The 18,934-nt window shown below is 38.9% G+C and overlaps 1 protein-coding gene across 1 annotated transcript in view; it reads left to right on the top strand.

The window, feature by feature from the left end:
- Positions 1-2,898: 2,898 nt before the first annotated feature.
- The window catches only part of LOC149267091 (F-box only protein 6-like), an 87,314-nt gene continuing 71,278 nt past the window's right edge, over positions 2,899-18,934 (top strand). The window contains exon 1 of the mRNA XM_089398064.1: positions 2,899-4,175. Within this exon, the coding sequence (XP_089254190.1) occupies positions 3,006-4,169 (1,164 nt within the window). The 5' untranslated portion in view covers positions 2,899-3,005 and the 3' untranslated portion in view covers positions 4,170-4,175. The remainder of the gene's footprint in view (positions 4,176-18,934) is intronic.

An 18,934-nucleotide genomic window follows, 5' to 3' on the forward strand; every position in this document is an offset into this window, starting at 1 on the left:
CATCTTTCTCTCTACTTCGCACATGTGGTAGGAGACCGAGTCTTTCTAGGCAGATTAGACCATTATTTCAAAGCGTTGACCAGGGGATTTTGACTAGCGTTGACCTCGGTTTTTGGGCCAGAATTTTGATTTTTCTAGGCCACATTTATTGGCACAAAAATCGAGGCATTTGGAGTGGTTTGACCAATGTTTACTTTAGGTTTGACTTCAAAAATTACAACAGACTTTCTCTCTCCTTTGACTGGGTTTGACCAAAGAATTTGAGCTGATTTGAAGGTCAAATTGAACTACTGATTGGAGGACATTTTTGGGTAGCTTTGACCACTGTTGACTTTCTAGTTAGTGCTGATTTGACTACTGATTTGGCAGATCTGTTTTGGGCTTATATTTGTACTCTCTCTCTCTCTGTTGAACTATTGAAGAATAATAAGAAGATTTGATCAAAGGGTTTCCCCACGTTGGGGTTTGTCCTTGACATCCACCATATCTTGTGTCCTCTTGTCTTGGCTTGTCTTATGTATATGATTTTATGTTCTATATGCATTTACTATCAATGTTTATATGTTAATGTGATTGCTACTGGATATAATTGGAATTTGTCATTGGGATGCTAAAGGAAAATTGAAGAAAATTGTCTTAAGCATAGAACAAACCATTGTTATCTAAAATTAACAGAAGCCTTCCTTGTGGGGATAATATTCATCCAAAGAAAAATAGGGGAATAGTTTCTAATGTGACAATGGAGGTTGATCCCATCGTTGCCCTTAATCTAGAATGCTTAACAAGGTTTTCACACTCAGTTGATAGATTTTGCGGCAACATGGCCCAAAACCATCATCTCAAACCTTTTGAAAACCCACCATTCTCTTGTTGGTCTCCTTAAGAAAAGGGCATCCTCAGAGCTATCATGAATTAATAAGTACCTGGTGCAAGCACTAAAATGCTCCATAAGGATAGCATCACCCAAAATGGAGTGAGAAATGTATGGGTACAAGTCAAGGAATAGATCCCATAGGAAATAACTTGGACTACGAAGTTCAATAAAGGTAGAGAAAGTAGCAAGTCACAATGAAAATGTCTTAAAATAGAGTAGTACCTTGACCTCAAATCCACATGAATATGGTGTGCTCTTTTGAAGCAACCCCTAAAACTTTGTCTAAAAGGGAATTGGTAACACATGGTACACCTCCAAATCCCCTTAAGCCACTGGGATGATGAGTTCCCTCTTTGCAAGCTAAAGTCCAATGTTAAGCTACAATTTTCATCTCTTATGATGTAAGGAGATGTGTAATGTAATGTGCCTTCTTAGCTCTATCTACCAAATACTATACATTAATAATGATTGACTAAACCCATCAACTTCTTTTTTCATAAACATTTATTTTATTGCATCAAGAGTAGCTTTTATAATCTAATATATATGGGATTTGAAAAAAAATCTATAATATTTATAACAATTAATATTAATAATACTATATGTTGGGCACATATACATACAAATCGAAATATCCCTCTTTTCCTAAATACCACAAAGATGTTAGATCTAAGACTTTTTTATCCATAATGTAGATATAAGTCTTTTGGATTAATCACATTGTTAGGATTTGGTCGACGTTTCGAACCAACTAATGTGGTTCATCCTCAGGACAAGGTGAGAAATTGCGAAATCCATCGATCAGAAGGAATAAATAGTAAGGATGCATCATTGCCCAAAGTTGGCCGTTAAAAATTAGTTGTTGGTAAATTAGTTAATAGGTACTATTTATTCCTTCTAATTGATGGATTTCTCACCTTGTCCTGAGGATGAATCACATTAGTTGCTAACTAAGTATTTTCTCTACCTATTAACTAATTTACCAACAACTAATTTTTAACCGCCAACTCTGGGTGGATTTTTCACCTTGTCGTGAGGATAAACCACATTAGTTGCTCACATTAGTTGGCTCAAAACGTGGACCAAATCCTAACATTGTGATTAATCCAAAAGGCTTATATCTATACCACAAAGATGTTTGTAAGAATTTTACATAATAAGAAAACTTCTATATAAAATGATAAAAAGAAAGGAATACCATATTCATAATAAATAGAAACACTTTTAAATAAAGAGAGATATTTAGCATATCCATATCTTTATAAACTGTACTTAGAAGGTAATATTCATATTAAATGGTGAAAAAAACTTGCAACTCAAGGTAGTCAATTCCTCTTATAGGGGTTTGATTGATAAGAAGTGAAAAATGGATATAGAATGATACAATTTAAGCTAACATGTGAAAAAGAGACAACAACAACATTTATTTTAGTTTATAATTTATAATATGTTTAATAATAATTAGAAAAAAATGAAAAATAAAAAACCATTGGTTACAATCCATCTTAGCTTGACAACCATGGGAAGGCCTAAATCATTAGAGGCGTAAATCTTCAAATTTCTGCATTCCAAACCACTTTGATGCGAAAAATCCCAAATCATTAGAAAAATAAACTAGCAAATTTTTACTGTTAAAAAATATATATATATATTTTCAAAAAACAAACCGTTCAAGTTGAATCATTTAATGTTAAAACAAATTTACTAATAAAATAAATTAATTTAAATCCATCTAAAACTTAATATTTTACACTCCAGAAGTTTATATTTTAATATTTTTTTCCCTATTATATTCCATATGAAAAAAATATATTTATACTTATACTGCATTTTATTTCTATCATGATTATAGGTCATTCTATAACATCAGAAATTTAAGATGTATCTGTTATTAGTACAAAGATAAATCTAAGTGTGATTGGTTTGCTAAAGCCCTAGCTTCGACAAATATACACTCTTATTATCCTTTTCCTCCTTTTATTAAAACCCTTGCTAGCTTCGACAAATATACACTCTTATTATCCTTTTCCTCCTTTTATTAAAACCCTTGCTAAGTTTTTTCTGTACAACTCGCTTCAACGCCTTAGATTCCAATTTTGCCGGCTCTACGAGTGTCGAGCCTTGTTTGAAAATGGCGCAGTCGAAAAAACGCTCAAGAACCTATGATGATCTGTATGATCATTTAAAAGAAGAAATACTGTCGTGGCTGCCAGTGGAATGTGTGTGCAGATTTCGTAGCGTCTCGAAGCAGTGGAATAATCTCCTGTCATCACACAATTTCATAACAAAGGTATGGAGAAAGAAGCCTGCTAACATGAACCCATGGCTCGTTGTGCACCCTGTCAACTCCGATGGTTTGGCATACTGCTTCTTCACACGAACCTGGAAGACGACCTCCTCCATCTTCATTGAAAATGCAAATAATAATGGAGAAAACCGAATCTTGGGATCAGCCGCAGGCTTGTTCTTGCTAATAACTGCACCAGTTTTATTTGTATGCAATCCTCTTACAAGAACTTTGCTAGAACTCCCCTCTATTAAATGCACAACAATTGATGTCGCAGGGATCATGGCAGAGGAGGGCGAAAGCTCTGACACATACAAGGTAGTAGTGGTGGGCATATCAAGTCTTCTGAATGCGCATTTAATAGAAATATATGATTCCAAGGACAAGGCATGGAGAATTGCAATGCAAGTGCCAAAGGAGAATGCCATAATGATGGGTCGGGGGACCGAAATGGTTTTCTGTGGCGGTTTCATGTACTGCTTGATGAGTACTGTTGATTATGATGGCTACAACGTTCTGGCTTTCAACATCAGAGAGGGGACTTCTTTCTCTACACCTTTGCCAAAGATGGCTAATGGAGAGAAAACTTACCCCTATCTGGTAGCCTGTGGATCGCGACTTCTGTTGTCAAGGGGCATATTCAAAGCAAGGGAGCAGCTCCTACAGGAGTTGATCATATGGGAGTTTGAGAAGGTGAAGGTGGAGTCCTCATCTTCCTCATCATCAGGGTGGAAGGAAATTACCAGAATGCCTCCACCCTTATGTGAGGGTGTTAACAGGACTATATTTGATGCTGAATACCCATTTATGTGTTGCGTAGGAGTTGGGGATTGTGCCTGCTTTGTAAGTAATGGAGATATTCAAGTGATAGAGGTGGTTGTTTACAATGTTGGTGAAAAGACATGGAGCAGTCTTCCCAGCTGTCATTTAGATGAGGAAACTGGTCACAAGGTATGGGAAGGCAGTGTTATGGCCTTTGAACCAAGGCCAGACATGAGGGTTCTGTGAAGCCTGGTATGCATTCCTTTTCCTTTCACATCACCATCTTCTAACATTTTAAACATGATTTCTCTCTTATTTAGATCTACATTTTTCTCTGCAAAGTTGCTTTGCTCTGCAATGTTCTTTGATATCAATAGTGATACAAACTTGTTTTATTTTGGTAATTAAAAGATGTTCTTATTACTGATCTAAAAAATTTATTACAAAACTGGGGTGGCCAGAGCCAATCCCCCTGTTGTGGTTTGGAAGTGGCTTTTAAAACTTTTATGCATGATATTCTAGCCATCTTTACAATGACATGATATGAATTTCTCCAATATATATTTCTGCCCTGTAACAAAATTTGGCCTCCTAATGGTTGGACTGATTTGCTTTCTAGAGATCAGATTGATAGCCTTTAAGATTTTAATACCTTGGATGGCCCCATCTTGCAACCAAAGATTGATAGCCTTTAAGATTTTAATACCTTGGATGGCCCCATTTTGCAACCAATGATAAATATTATGTATTTTGATAACATAAGAAAACCTTATTAAACGGCTGTAAAACCTTCCCAGGAATGCCTCGGCTCTTTTTGCTTCATTCTTCTCTCTCTATCAGTGTTGTGTTTGCAATGTATGTACTCTGTTTTGTCTCTATTTTTTTATTCTCCTTACCTTTTCCATCCCTCTTTGATTTCTTTGCAGCCAGATTCCCAAAATTTGTAGGATGGCTCTTTGTCTTTCTCATCTAGTGGGATACACGCTTGATGGAATTCCTCAAGTTGTACAACCTTAATTCCACTTCTTCCTTCTAGTCCTTCATTAAAGCTCCATTCTCCAACATTTCATTTGCAGGATTGATGGTCCATTCAGTGTGCTTGTGTTGTGCCTCATAACACATTTTCAGCCAAGTATAGACTGGGTAGCTTGGTCATCATGAATGTGAATGAGAGTCCAATGCAGCCTAGTAAAAATACGTCCCAATTCTCTGTTTTAAGTTTCAGGGGAATGGGTCTGTGAGGGATACATTGGGGATTTTCCTGTTCTTTATTTTGGTTTCCCACTCTGCCCCCAGTTTTGAGCAAGATGCCCATTCTGTCTACCACTCGCTTCGTAGGTTGCTCCTCATATCTTCCTTTTTGGAGGAGATCTTTGCTACCCTTTGAGGATGAAAGTGTTTGGCCCTACACATTTTCCTTTCTCGTACATGCCAAATAGATATAAAGAGGTTTTCCCTCTTATACTCACGACAAGGCTCAAGCAATCAAAGGAAAGCACAAAGCCTAGGGCTTGACAGCTAAAGAAAAGAGGAAGCATGGCATGGTCTGAACTTTTAAAATTAGGTGGAAAAACACCTTAGAAACGGAACTAAAACTATGAAGCTGCGCTGGATAAACAATAGAACCTGCCTTTAAAATCTGAATCTTCGAGAGAATGGGGCACGATGTTAAACTATCAAGAATGGATGACCCAACCCTTTTGGAAGAACTCTATTGCACACTTACTCGGCACAATGTTAAACTATCCAGGAATGGAAAATCCAACCATTTTGGAAGAACTCCGTTGCACACTTGATTTAGAATCCCATGCCAAATAAAAAAGCAGAGGCCATAGAAGTGCACTTTGTAATATCCACAATGCCATAGTCTAACGAGGCCAGGGAGGCCAGGGCTTTGAATTTTGTGCCTTTTCCTCACTCTCAAGCTTCTAAGATAACCTTTTATCAAGTATTTTCATTGAGTTTTGTTTGCTTGTTTGTATTTTCTACAATAGAATATTATATGTCAAACCTAGAATATATTTTGTATTGCTCCTAACCTTCATAATTTTGATTGTTTAGAGGCATTGTTTTTCTCAAATAATTGGTGAATTTTGTATAGATTGGGATACCCACCATGGCATTCTAGGAGTTGGACTAATGTGAGAGGAGACTGAGATTGTGTTGAGGTAATAATGGGTGTATCTCTTGCACACTTACAATTTAGCACCTTGAATAGAACTTGTGAAAGCTTCTAATATAGGAGGTGCATTTTTTTTGGCACCATTTCTAGGGAGAAGCTCTTCATCCTGGTCTCTTAAACAACATTTGCGGTTAATTTTTTCCACTTCATATTGTGTCTTGATGAGTGTTTATGCAAGCTAACTTGATATGTCTCATATGGTGACTCTGCATTAACAAAATATGAAGAAATAATCTACAAGAACAAACCCTCAAGGTGTTCTTTTTCAAGTCCATAAGCTTGAACTTGTTTATCAAATAAGAAAGGTAGTGAAAGAAAATAATCAAGGCCTTCAAGCCTCATGTGATTTAAGAAAAAGTTTTGAACATTATTTACGTGCTCAAGACATAATGGATGCCCCAGGGTTGACTAATTCCTTTAAACCTTTTAATTTCACTAACATTATAGGTCAACCTCATGACATGCTAGCTTCATTATAAGAAATTCCCACCTTTAGTGGGGATAATGTTGTTGGAGCAAGAGAAAATTATGATGCATTTTTAGAACATATGACTTCTCTTGTTGTCTTTCATTTGGATGTTTTACTTAAATGTTTCTCTCTAATCATTAAAAAAGATGTTAAAAATAGCTTCTCATTTTGTCTGATAATAACATTGATTCTTTTGAATCATATCATGATACTTATTTTTATAGATGGCTTGAGAAAAAAAATGTATGTTTCTTATTTAATGCTTTAACTAACATGGAAATAAAAGAAAATGAATCCATTGATTTTAATGCAAGGTTTGACAAGCTTGTGCAGGAAATCCTATAGACACATCAACCAAATAGAGAGACTATATTGATGTACTACATGAATGCTTTTCAAGGAAAATTTAGTTTCTTCCTAAATGAAGAAAGGCAAAATAGATTGAATGAAGCCAAGAAAAAACAAAAAGTATGGATGAGTTTTGGGTCTTGATAGGCGAACTAGATATTTTGATGCCCTCAAGAACAAAGATTGAGCATAAGAATAAGGTACAAACTTTGGCACCTCCTCCTTCTGGTCTAGATCCCTTATATTTCTTAATTGAAAAATTCAAAGAATTAGATAATATAAGATAATTATATTAATGTCCAACAAATGACCACAAAAGTAGGTCAACAGGACTACTGAGTAGAATGATGTCAATACAAAGTAGGATTACTAAGAAGTCTCCTATATACAGAACAAGAAATAAAGTAGAAGCATGAATTCTATATGTGAAAACATGAGGAAACATGAAAAGATGCTCATATCCAAGTGCAGACTACTGCAATAAGAGGGACATGTGCATGGGGAAATAATCTAGGGATTAGGTCATGATCCACTAGATATACTTCTCCTAATATCCAAGGTTGAATGAAGAAACCTCACGATAGGATGATGCCATGAAGAAGAAATAGGGGAAGGTCTAGATTGTCTCTTGTGCTAATGCTCGTCTTTTATAACTTTTTTTTGACATCTAGGCGATCTGATCTGCTTGCTCATAAGGGATCTTGTTTGGAAATGTCTTTGAGGTCTCTAGGGAGGGAGAATGGCCCCTCTCGTCGGCATTGATCTAGATCTAGAAGTAATGTTATCATCATCTCGTCTCTTAATGCTTCTAGCTTATGGGAGCATCACAAAGAAGGAGGTGATCCATTGAACAATATTTGGCCTAGGTGGAGGCTGGAGAGTGTGGGTATGAAGCCTAAGGTCCTCCTATATGTAAAGGGATATACAACTCTAGTATGAGTATTGGAAGAAATTAGAAAGGGTTTGGATTCCCTTGAAAGGGGTCAACAACAATTCAAATTTCCACCAAGAAATGGATACAAAGGACACCAACAAATCTAAGACATCCAAGTTATGGAACCAAAAAACATGGTGGAACACCCCCATTTATATTATTGCAAGGATTGTAAAGCTTTTCATGCTAAATAAACTTGTGCCATATATTAGGAAAGTATGAGAGACAACAACACTCATCTTCTAGATGTTTGCAACATAATATTGAATGGAGATTATTTTTATGAATAAAGTCAACCATTTCAAGTAAGCATAATGGGAATAAACATATCTACAAAATTATTCTTTGAGATGCCTACACTAGAAGAAATATGTTAGATGTATGCAAACAGGTATAAAAGAATGGCTTACAGTCAAAGGATGACAAAGAACTCAAATCAATCAGAGTATTCAACTCCTCTAGAAGGTGAAAATCAACCTGAGGTCCCTCAAAAGAAAAGTACCAAGGAAACCCTGGTCCCACCTCAGGACGATCTTGATATCACAACTTGGATGAGTAATTTGAAGGTATTGGTGCTAAAAAAGGAATCAATCAAACATCCATTGATCAAGAAATAGATTATAGAGGTACTTGGTTTTGAAATTAAAGAAGCTTCGATCCTTAACATTGAAGAATGGTAAGATTCCCCAATCATCTTACAAAAAATAATTGGAAATGGGGCTAAGAATCCATTGAACTATCCATTTTTCATTTCATTCATAGTTACAAACTAGATTTTACATAATTTTATGTTGGATTCTAGAGTCGCCATGAATGTAATGACCCTTGAAGTTATGACCATAATGGTATCAATAACTTCGAGGCCATATAGAAATATTTGTGCAATAGATTCTTAGGAATTTCTAGTGTGTGACTGTTACACAATATTTTGTCACGCCTCTTGCACTTCCCTGTTTCATACCCCAAAATGCTCAAAACTTGGCAATTATGGAGTGTACCCATCCTGATATGCAGTCTAGATCTTCCTTGGAGAACTGATGAAAACATGCCTTGAGCCTTCCCTGAAGAAGTAAGCTCAAAACCCTAATTTCAGGACCAGCGCAACTATGACACTGCCAAATCGTGTTGATGGCGGGTTACACCATACTAACCTCATGCTACCAGCGTGGTTTTTACTTGGATATTCACGTTGATCCCTAAAAGGCAAGTTTTCCCAAAGAGGACAAGAAGCTTCGTGATCTAGAGGCTTCCAGAACGATGCGTTGGAGGTTGTTCATTGTGGATGTGGTCGAATTCTCCCAATATTTCCATTTGATCTTATCCCTATGAACTTCCTCCTTGAGATGAGGGCCTTCCCCTATCTTTGGTGAGATCCTAACTCCTTCTCCCTGCCTATATATTCATCCTCCTCCATTCCCAAATGATTGGTCTCTGATTATTTGCACCCTTATGCTGAGATAGTGCCTACATGTTATTCAGTTTGGCTTAGAGAAGGAGTGCATGGAGAGCTTGAGCTTGGACTTGGACATTCACTCAAGGAAGGCTTACTAACATCAAGGCCTAGGTTGTATGCTTCCTCTTTTATTTCTTAATATATACAACTATTGGTTCACTTTCCATAAATGCTTGTGTTAATGCATTGTTTATCTTAATGCTCCTTGATCTGTTAAGTGGATTACATTTGATTATGCTTGTTGCACTTGTATGCTTTGTTATGGCTTTGGCCCCTTGTGCAGGTATTCAAATGCTGTGAACAGTAAGGACTAAACTTGAGGAGCAAGCGATCAATCTCTTTAACAAAGGAGTGCATTATATGATCAGAACGAGGTAGGTCTCCTTCCTCCTCTCATTTCGATTGTAATTTAGGAAAGTGTCTCATAGATTGTCATGTTGGTTGCTAGTCCCACTCATTGGGCTAGAGGGATCGTCTCTGTCATTGTCACTGATCACGGATCACATTTTCGTCAATACATGATGGTAGAGCTTACTGCTCAATTGGGTATTCACCATGACAGCTCAAATTCTTACTACCCTTAGGCCAATCGCCAAGTTGAAGCGATTAATAAAGTCTTAATTATTATGCTTCAACATACCATTGTGTTACAGGGAAAAGTGTCTATTTAGAACTGCTCTATCCCACTAAGGTGTGACAGCTTCCTTAGAAACAAACAGAGAAAAACTAATTTTGTATTTCCTTTATGGATTATAGATAGAGAGGAACATAAAGACCAACCTCTATCTTGCGCTAATCCTTCGATTCGATTCCTCTCTTCTTTGATAGTCCCCAGCTACCTGCTCCCTTGCACGCCCAGCTTCACAAAGTACCTGTAAGATCACAGAAGCATAGCACTATACAAAGACATGGATCTATAATCATAAACAATCTAGGATCAGATGTAAATTGACCATACAAATGTAACAAGCATCAATGATACAAAAGCATGGAGGAAAACTCAAATAGATTTTATTGATAAAACAAGAAAAGATCCAGGAGGAGTTACAACCGGTTGTTCTGACCCAGCATCAACCTCCCAGCAAAGAAGCCCCTCTTCACCTCAAACAAAGATTAGATCACCCAAAAATCTGATGTTTGTCTCTAGAAACCAACAGCAATTCCTTACAATATGCAAAACTCCAGCCTCCGGATCTCTGGGATGAGGGATCCATATATAGATATCTATAAGGGGAATGAGTCAACTTGTGATTTGATTAGTGTCTTCTCTCTGACAGTTCTTGCTTCCACTTGGAGACTGAGGGCCTCTTACTCATCCTTGGTCGAATTTAGTGAGGCAGGTGTCAGAGGAGAAGATTCTGGAAGCTTCCATTGTCTCTCCACCTCGCGGAATGACACTGCCATTTGTCATTTCTCGCCCATCGCACCCCACAGAAGGGACTTTTGAAATGAAACGCACCCTCACAGTGTATTTGGGTGAGATGCAACGCACCTAGCCAGTGTAGCAGCTGTAATGATCATGTTTTGACCAATTCTGAGTAGTTTCTCATGGAGAACTTCTGGGAGAAGCTATATTCTGTTGACCTTGTTCCTTTAGGGGTTAGAACAACACTTTTAGGGACTTAGGAGCCCTTGGTTTATGGACATTTCATGCTTGGGGTTGTAGGGCACAAAAGTGTCTATAACAGTTGCCCCCTAAAGTATGAGGCCGTTAACCTTTTGGTGTCGGGTGAAATGCTTTATTATGAGGATCCGAAGTTCTTTCAATGCTGGGAGGAGACCTGTAATAAGATACAATACAATACATTATCTACATAATATTTTCATGATCTAGCTGAGGCGGGCATTCCCATGCTCAGCTTTATAAATTCATTTTCATGTACATAGGACAGACAATCGTCTGAGTGTAGACTGATGATTCTGGTAGAGCCATCATCCTTTTGATAGGATGATTATCTGTGCTGTAATGATGTACATTTAATGTTTTTATTTCCCTGAATATATATCGCAGCCCGGATGGATGAAACTAGATCCGGGGTCTTCAATCTCGTCCGATCTTCACTCAAAGTACAAGTCGATCCATGTGAGAAATGTTCTGAAGTCGAACATGGAAAGACATCGCTTGATTACCAGTCAATGATGTAAACAGTTTACAAGCACGAGAGGAATCACCGATAATGATAATGACCCTCAAGGTACTGCAGTACAATTCACGTGGTGTGAATAAAGGACTTGGCGTCGAACACCACGCAAAATATTTCGGTCAAAGGCCATTGATGTAAACCTGTCGCCGGAAGTGAGAAACTTGCCATTGAGGCATGCAAGCTTCAAAGTACTGAATGGGGTGTTTCTAGATCTTCTTCTTGGATAATGAGCTGATGTCGACAAGAAGTGATCCGTCACAGGAGGGCCTTAATGAATTGCACATCAATGACACGGAACGGAGCAAATTATTTTAATGGAGGTGAAAACGATCTGATGATATAAGGTTCAGGGTGGTGGTCATGAAAGAATGGAGTATAATGTATGGTAGTGGGTGAGACACAGGCGAATCCTCTGAATGACTTCTCTTGAACATATTGAAGACACTGATGTGATGGATCGGTAGCATTAACCCCAAATGTGGATGGTATGGCATGACCATGGTAATGTGACCGGTGAATGAAACAACCCAACCCGACTCGGAAATGGAGTGGAAGTGTCATGTTTAAGAGCGACTTTCTACCAACAAAGTTTCTTCAAGTTTTCTTCCCAATTTTTTCCCCAGTCATTGCTGACCAGCACCTCTTTATTTTTGTCAAGCTTGAGGAGGATAACATATTCTTGTTCTATAATTTGCCCTTCGGGCAAACCCATCGCTATGTTTTAACGAGCCTAGCGATAGTGAAACTCGTTCTCGTCTATAGACAAGTTTGTCGCTATTAATTTTTTTAACGAGTTTAACGACAAAGACAACTCGGTCCTTTTCAATTTTAGAGAGTCTAAAAAGGAACGTAAAAGTAACTCCAAAATTCCTTTTTCGTCATCTAATCCCTTAAGTCCGAAAAAGTATAAAACAATACAGAAGGGATGAATTTTCGATACTTTTAACAAGCCGAACAAAACAAGCGCTCAATCTTTTTGTGTAATAATCCCTCAGGTCCAAAAAGATTAAAATCTAGAGGAGGGATAGCACTTCCTATCCCTTTAACGAGCTGGAGAGGCCAATGGCTCAACAATCTTTTCATATTTACGAGTCAATTGAAAAGAGCTTAAAGGAGACTCGTCTTTTGAGGAACGAGTGATAAAACGGGTAGCAGTTGATTCAAGGTAAGGTTTTGAATTTTCCAATCACGGCAGTGTCACAAGGATGGCTAGTGAAATCACTCTTCGCAGTTGTTCCTCAAAATGGGTAAACAATCAAATGGAGGTGAATGATCGGCCAATGAAAAAGTGGAGGTGACGGTGCAAACACGACCAAGGCTTTAACGGCTGAAGTACTACATTCACGATGGTTATTTACCGGGGAATAGTTCATTTTTTAACGAGCTTAAACGCGGGGAGAAACATTTTCTCATGTCTTATGTTTATTTTTTAACGAGCTTGAACTATGTGCTAAAACGGCTCAATGCAGGTTTATTTTTTAACGAGCTTGAACCTTGCGGTAACACTGCTCGATTAATCCAGTTGTGTGATAAGAATGTCTCATATAAAACGGCAACTTTTAGAGTTTTTCCCCACATCCTTTCTTTCTGCAAGTTAGGAGACGACCAATCCTACGAGTTTAAAGGGTTAGAGGTCCTAAAAATTAAAAAAAAAAAAAATAGTCGCTCTTCGCTTGCACTCCAAAAGGTTTGCATGCCCCCAGGTATAAAACAGAGTTTCAAGGTTACCCCTACTTCTTTCCGATAAAACATTTGTTTTAGCGAGAGAGGCCTACCTCTTACAGGTTACCCAAAGATTGTTCTATTCACAGCGCAAACAAAACACTTCTCTGGCGATGTCTACCGAGATAAACAAAGGTGAGCGGTAGTGCTCGCCACCTCACATAACTTTGACAAAAGAATCTTGTTCCAGTCCAACTCCCCCTTCCAATCACGGACGGGAGTACGGAGGTCATATTCTCTCGCGGAAACCTACCCTATACCCGAAGTTTTCCTGCCAAAGCAGACCAGGATGCATGCCCCCTGGGTTTCAGTCATGTCCCCCCGAATCACTCATGCTCATCGGGTGGACGGAATGGAGATTGAGACATTTCTTGTGTGAAAAGACCATTCAGGGATGGTATATGACTATTTGTTATGCGTGATCCGGGAAATGAAAGCTGGTCTACGAGCTTGACCACTCTTCCTTTGTGCGGAAAACACATCTCTAAAGAGTGATGAGACAATGGCTCTCATGCAATAAATATAGTCTTGTCCAAGGAGTATATTGTAATCCAAGGGTCCTTGAACTACCATTACATTCATGTGAACGGTTTTCCCTCTCAATGTTATGGGCACATTGGGAAGGATCCCTAATGGTCGACTGGTTCCTTTATCAAAGCCTGTCAGATTTCCCATCTCAGGCAAAAGTGATGGCGAACCAAGCGCTTTCCAAGAAGTTGAGGAAAGGATACTCACAAAAACCCCTTCATCTATGATGGTACCAGCCATAACCATTCTATATATTTGAACAATGATTTAGAATGGTACACTAGCTGGTAAACGGGGTCTGCCTAGTTGATTCCAGTCGAAGGAGACAACTAGGTTGCTTGGAGGTGGGACCGAATAGACGGCCGGGTACGACTCTGACGAACTTCCTTCCTGCGGTAAAGGAACGGGTAAATTTCCCCCTTGTTCGTTGGAGTCTGTGCTTATGAAAAGAATTTGGACGGTGTCATCCTTGTTCTCTTCAGTGATTGTAGCATCTGAAGATGGAACCTCTGAAGGCAAGACCGGGTCAACTGCCACCTCGACCTTTTTACTTTCATCTGGTATGGGTTCAAATGGTTTATCTTCAATGATAGATGCTTCGGCCGACCACCTGAGCGGGCCAGGTAGATTTTCAACTAGTGACGGACTCGGCAAGAGTTTTTTATATCCAGGAGGAAGTCATAACGGTGAAACCGGACGATCGTCCAAAACTCTTTTAGCTTCGTCTAAGAAGGGACAACGGTGGATGGCATGATTGCCTTCACACAGTTTACAAGGAAATCTATATTTTCCTTTTTGTCCTGGGGCTTCACTTTCACTAGTTGACGGTGTGTTTTCAACATGATCATCAGAGGTTGACGACACCGGGTTGTGCAAATGAGGAGACTAGTCCCTTAAGATCTGAGGGATGCAAGGACAATCTCTATGATAGTGGTCTCCTCTGCAAATGACACATGGCGATTTAGGCCTGGTCGGTGCAGTGTGTGGATTTTCGTTAGACGAAACTCGTTTGCCCCCATTCGCTTTTGGCTCCTTCTTCTTCTTCTCTTTCTTCTTCTTTTCCTTCTTCTCCTTAGGTACTTGACTTTTGGCTTTACCAGCCCAATCAAGCGAAGAGGAAGGAGGAGAGGAAGAATTAGAGGAAGTAGAAGGTTGGTGGGTAACTCTGGACTCATCTAATTGCTGATTTGATTTTTCAGGAATTGCGGTGTTTTGAACGACAGAGGTTGAGAAGAGCCATACAGGTAAACCAATTGTCAGTCCTGGAAGCGACAATGTGGCCATATGGGGTGCACCAACATCTCCCCAAGAGGAGAAGGGACTAGGATTTCCTCCAAGGGGAATCCCTTGGTTGGTGGATTCCATTTTCTCAACCCAAGATCAACGTAGGAAAGGGTAATGAATATTCCGTTTAAAATAAATTTTAGACACTTTGACACAACTTGTTTTTTCAGTTTTTAAGAGTCGAGAAAAAACAAAAGATGACTCTAGTCTCCTTCGATTTTTAATGAGCCTGAAGTGACAAGTGCTCAGATGGACCTTTTCTGTTAAGGAGTCTGAAAAGGAACGAAAGGGACTACTCTAGAAGTCTAGGTAGAGGGAGTACCAAAACAATCGCAAAACTGTAGAATACTTTTTACGACATGGCAATCAATCTTCCCGAATGCTGTGTTCAGTGCATTGCGATCGATAGGGCGGCAGACACGGCTTCCTATGGATAAAGGATTAAGCCTATTGGGGTCTCCCAAAATATACTCGATGGTACGTGGGAGTACAAGTCCATACTGGCACTTATCGTCTCAAAGTGGAGGAATCACCCAACCATCAGTGAGAACAACAGTTACCAAGCTTTACGACGCCAGAATACGTCTCTAGCCTAGACTTCTAAATGTTGTGCATTAAGTTCCAAAGCGTTGTTAGATTCATTGAATTTATTTTAAGTTGATCTTGTTTATGAAGTTTGCCTTTCGGGTTCACCATGAGATGTAGATGTAATTCCTAAAATGCAATCTAAGATGATAAACAAACTTTTTATCTCTTTTATGTAATGAAAATCCTAGATACTAGGGAAAAGAAAGACATAATCTTTTCACAAAGAGCAAAGAGCACACTCTAAATGCACTTTCCTAAATCAAGCCAATCAGACTGTCTATATGCAAATGCACATGCATGTACTTGTTTTCGACTTTCTTAGTATATGGATGCTAAAAAGAAAATTGATGTACAAATCTGAATTTCTTTTCAAGCGACAAATATAAAAAAGTTTCTTTTCGAAATAAAAAATGGAGACGATTACGATGCCTTACGATTTTGAACTGAATACTTGTTCTTGACACTAGAAAATTAAAAATTCAGACCAAAAGCAATAGTAAAAGGATAATCGACCGTCAACAGCAATCAAACTTTTTCCTACAATCAAAATCGACACTTGCGACAGATTCAAATCAAAGGACGACAGTATGACTATGCTACTTTTGCAAAGGAGAACTGTAAATGACTCAACAAACACACAAAAACATCTACAGTTCTTTTGTACAAAGGAGGCAGAATAACAGTAAGGAAAAGGGGTTTCAAACAGACATATACTGATCACAGGCAGCAAAATTCAGGAATAGAACTGGAAAGAATGAATCACAAAAGCCACGGCCGCACAGAGCTATTCTGATCAGCGCACCTGTAACACAGAGAATCTGAAATGCAGCGCAGGTTGTCCACTCGGGAAGTGCGCTGAAATTCAGAATCTCTGAACAGTACCTACGCTGGGCCAGAAACGAGACTCTGTCCGGGTTCCGGGTCACAGTTTGCAGTTCAGTTCTTGGGTTTTGGCCGAGTAAAAAGCAATCAGTAATGCAACAATCAAGGGTAGATCTAAGGAGGATCTAAGAGCTATCACAAGGGCAATCAGATAGTTTGTGAATTAGTTGTTTAAATCATAAACAGATCCAGTAGATGGATTGAAGTAGCAGTTGTCTACTTTGCATTTGTTATGGCAAATGCAGTTCAAATTCTACTTGTAAGTTTATGAAATAGACAACAAAGAATGATAAACAAACAAACTAATTATCTCCCCAACGGAGTCGCCATTTTGTTACAGGGAAAAGTGTCTATTTAGAACTGCTCTATCCCACTAAGGTGTGACAACTGCCTTAGAAACAAACAGAGAAAAACTACTTGTGTATTTCCTTTATGAATTATAGATAGAGAGGAACAGAAAGACCAACCTCTGTCTTGCGCTAATCCTTCGATTCGATTCCTCTCTTCTTTGATAGTCCCCAGCTACCTGCTCCCTTGCACGCCTAGCTTCACAAAGTACCTGTAAGATCACAGAAGCATAGCACTATACAAAGACATGGATCTATAATCATATACAATATAGGATCAGATGTAAATTGGCGATACAAATGTAACAAGCATCAATGATACAAAAGCATGGAGGAAAACTCAAATAGCTTTTATTGATAAAACAAGAAAAGATCCAGGAGGAGTTACAACCAGTTGTCCTGACCTAGCATCAACCTCCCAGCAAAGAAGCCCTTCTTCACCTCAAACAAAGCTTAGATCACCCAACAATCTGATGTTTGTCTCTAGAAACCAACAGCAATTCCTTACAATATGCAAAATTCTAGCCTCCGGATCTCTGGGATGAGGGATCCATATATAGATATCTGTAAGGGGAATGAGCCAACTTGTGATTTGATTAGTGTCTTCTCTCTGACAGTTCTTGCTTCCACTTGGAGATTGAGGGCCTCTTACTCATCCTTGGTCGAATTCAGTGAGGCAAGTGTCACAGGAGAAGATTCTTGAAGCTTCCATTGCCTCTCCACCTCACGGAATGACACTTCCATTTGTCATTTCTCGCCCATCACACCCCACAGAAGGGACTTTTGAAATGCAACGCACCCTCACAGTGTATTTGGGTGAGATGCAACGCACCTAGCTAGTGTAGCAACTGTAATGATCCTGTTTTGACCAATTCTAAGTAGTTTCTCATGGAGAACTTCTGGGAGAAGCTGTAATATGTTGACCTTGTTCCTTTAGGGGTTAGAACAACACTTTTAGGGACTTAGGAGCCCTTGGTTTATGGACATTTCATGCTTGGGGTTGCAGGGCACAAAAATGTCTATAACACATTGGGAAGCATAAAAATGATTGACATCTCATGTTGTTCTTGGCTCTTTGGGCTTATTGAACCTCGGCTAAGACAACCACTGGTTTCACTCCATTCCAGTTGGTATATGGTTTAGAGGCAACACTCCCTATCGAGTCAGAGATTCCTTCGTTAAAGCTAGCTATCGAGCTACTCCCCGATACCTCACCGGAAGAGGAATGATTACTTTATCTCAAGAGGCTTGATGAGACCCATCATATCGCTGCAATGGTTATCGAAGCATAGAAAAAACTGGTTAAAGCTCATTATGATAAACTGTTTCTCCACGAGTTTTCGCTGAAGGTGACTTGGTCTTGCTGTATGACCAAGCCAACGATAAGTTGGGAGCTGGGAAGTTCGAACGTATGTGGCATGGGCCATACATCGTTAAACGTGTCTTGTAAAAAAGTGCCTATGAGCTGGTCGACTACGAAGGCAATGCATTAATACAACCCTGCAACAGACTTTATCTAAAAAAGTATTATGCATGAATTTCGTGTAATTACTTTTGTACATTAATGTGTGAATTCATTCATGTGCATTTTTTGATTTCTTGGTGTGATTGTTTTCTTTGCAGACGTGTTTCCTCTGCTTACCTTGTGTTCCACTCGGTTCGCAGATGTCATCAAACCATTATGTTTGTTTTGCTTATGGTGCTTGTCATAGCACACAGAACTTATCCTCCGCAACTTGGACACTCTTCACCCCTGATGGCGAGTTGATCAATTTACTAGGTATTTGCCTGGGACGAACAACTAATAATATTGCCAAGTACAATGCAATTTTATAAAGGATTTTTCGGCGAAGATCACATGAGACATCATTTGTCGACGCGTTTCGAACCAACCAGTGTGGTTCATCGTCAGTTCAACTTGTCCTGACGATGAACCACACTGGTTGGTTCGAAACGCGTCGACAAATGATGTCTCATGTGATCTTCACCGAAAAATCCTTTATAAACTTGATATGGATCACAGAAGCCTAAACTCTACTACAATGCAATTATTGAAATGTTATCAGAAGCAGTTGCTCTCCGAATTAGAAATTTGGTTGTTAAGTTAGATTCACAACTCGTTGTGCTACA

This window comes from Pinus tabuliformis, chromosome 6 (genome assembly GCF_031772625.1).
Source record: "Pinus tabuliformis cultivar Carrire ecotype Pingquan chromosome 6, CPIR1, whole genome shotgun sequence".
Lineage (NCBI taxonomy): Eukaryota > Viridiplantae > Streptophyta > Pinopsida > Pinales > Pinaceae > Pinus > Pinus tabuliformis.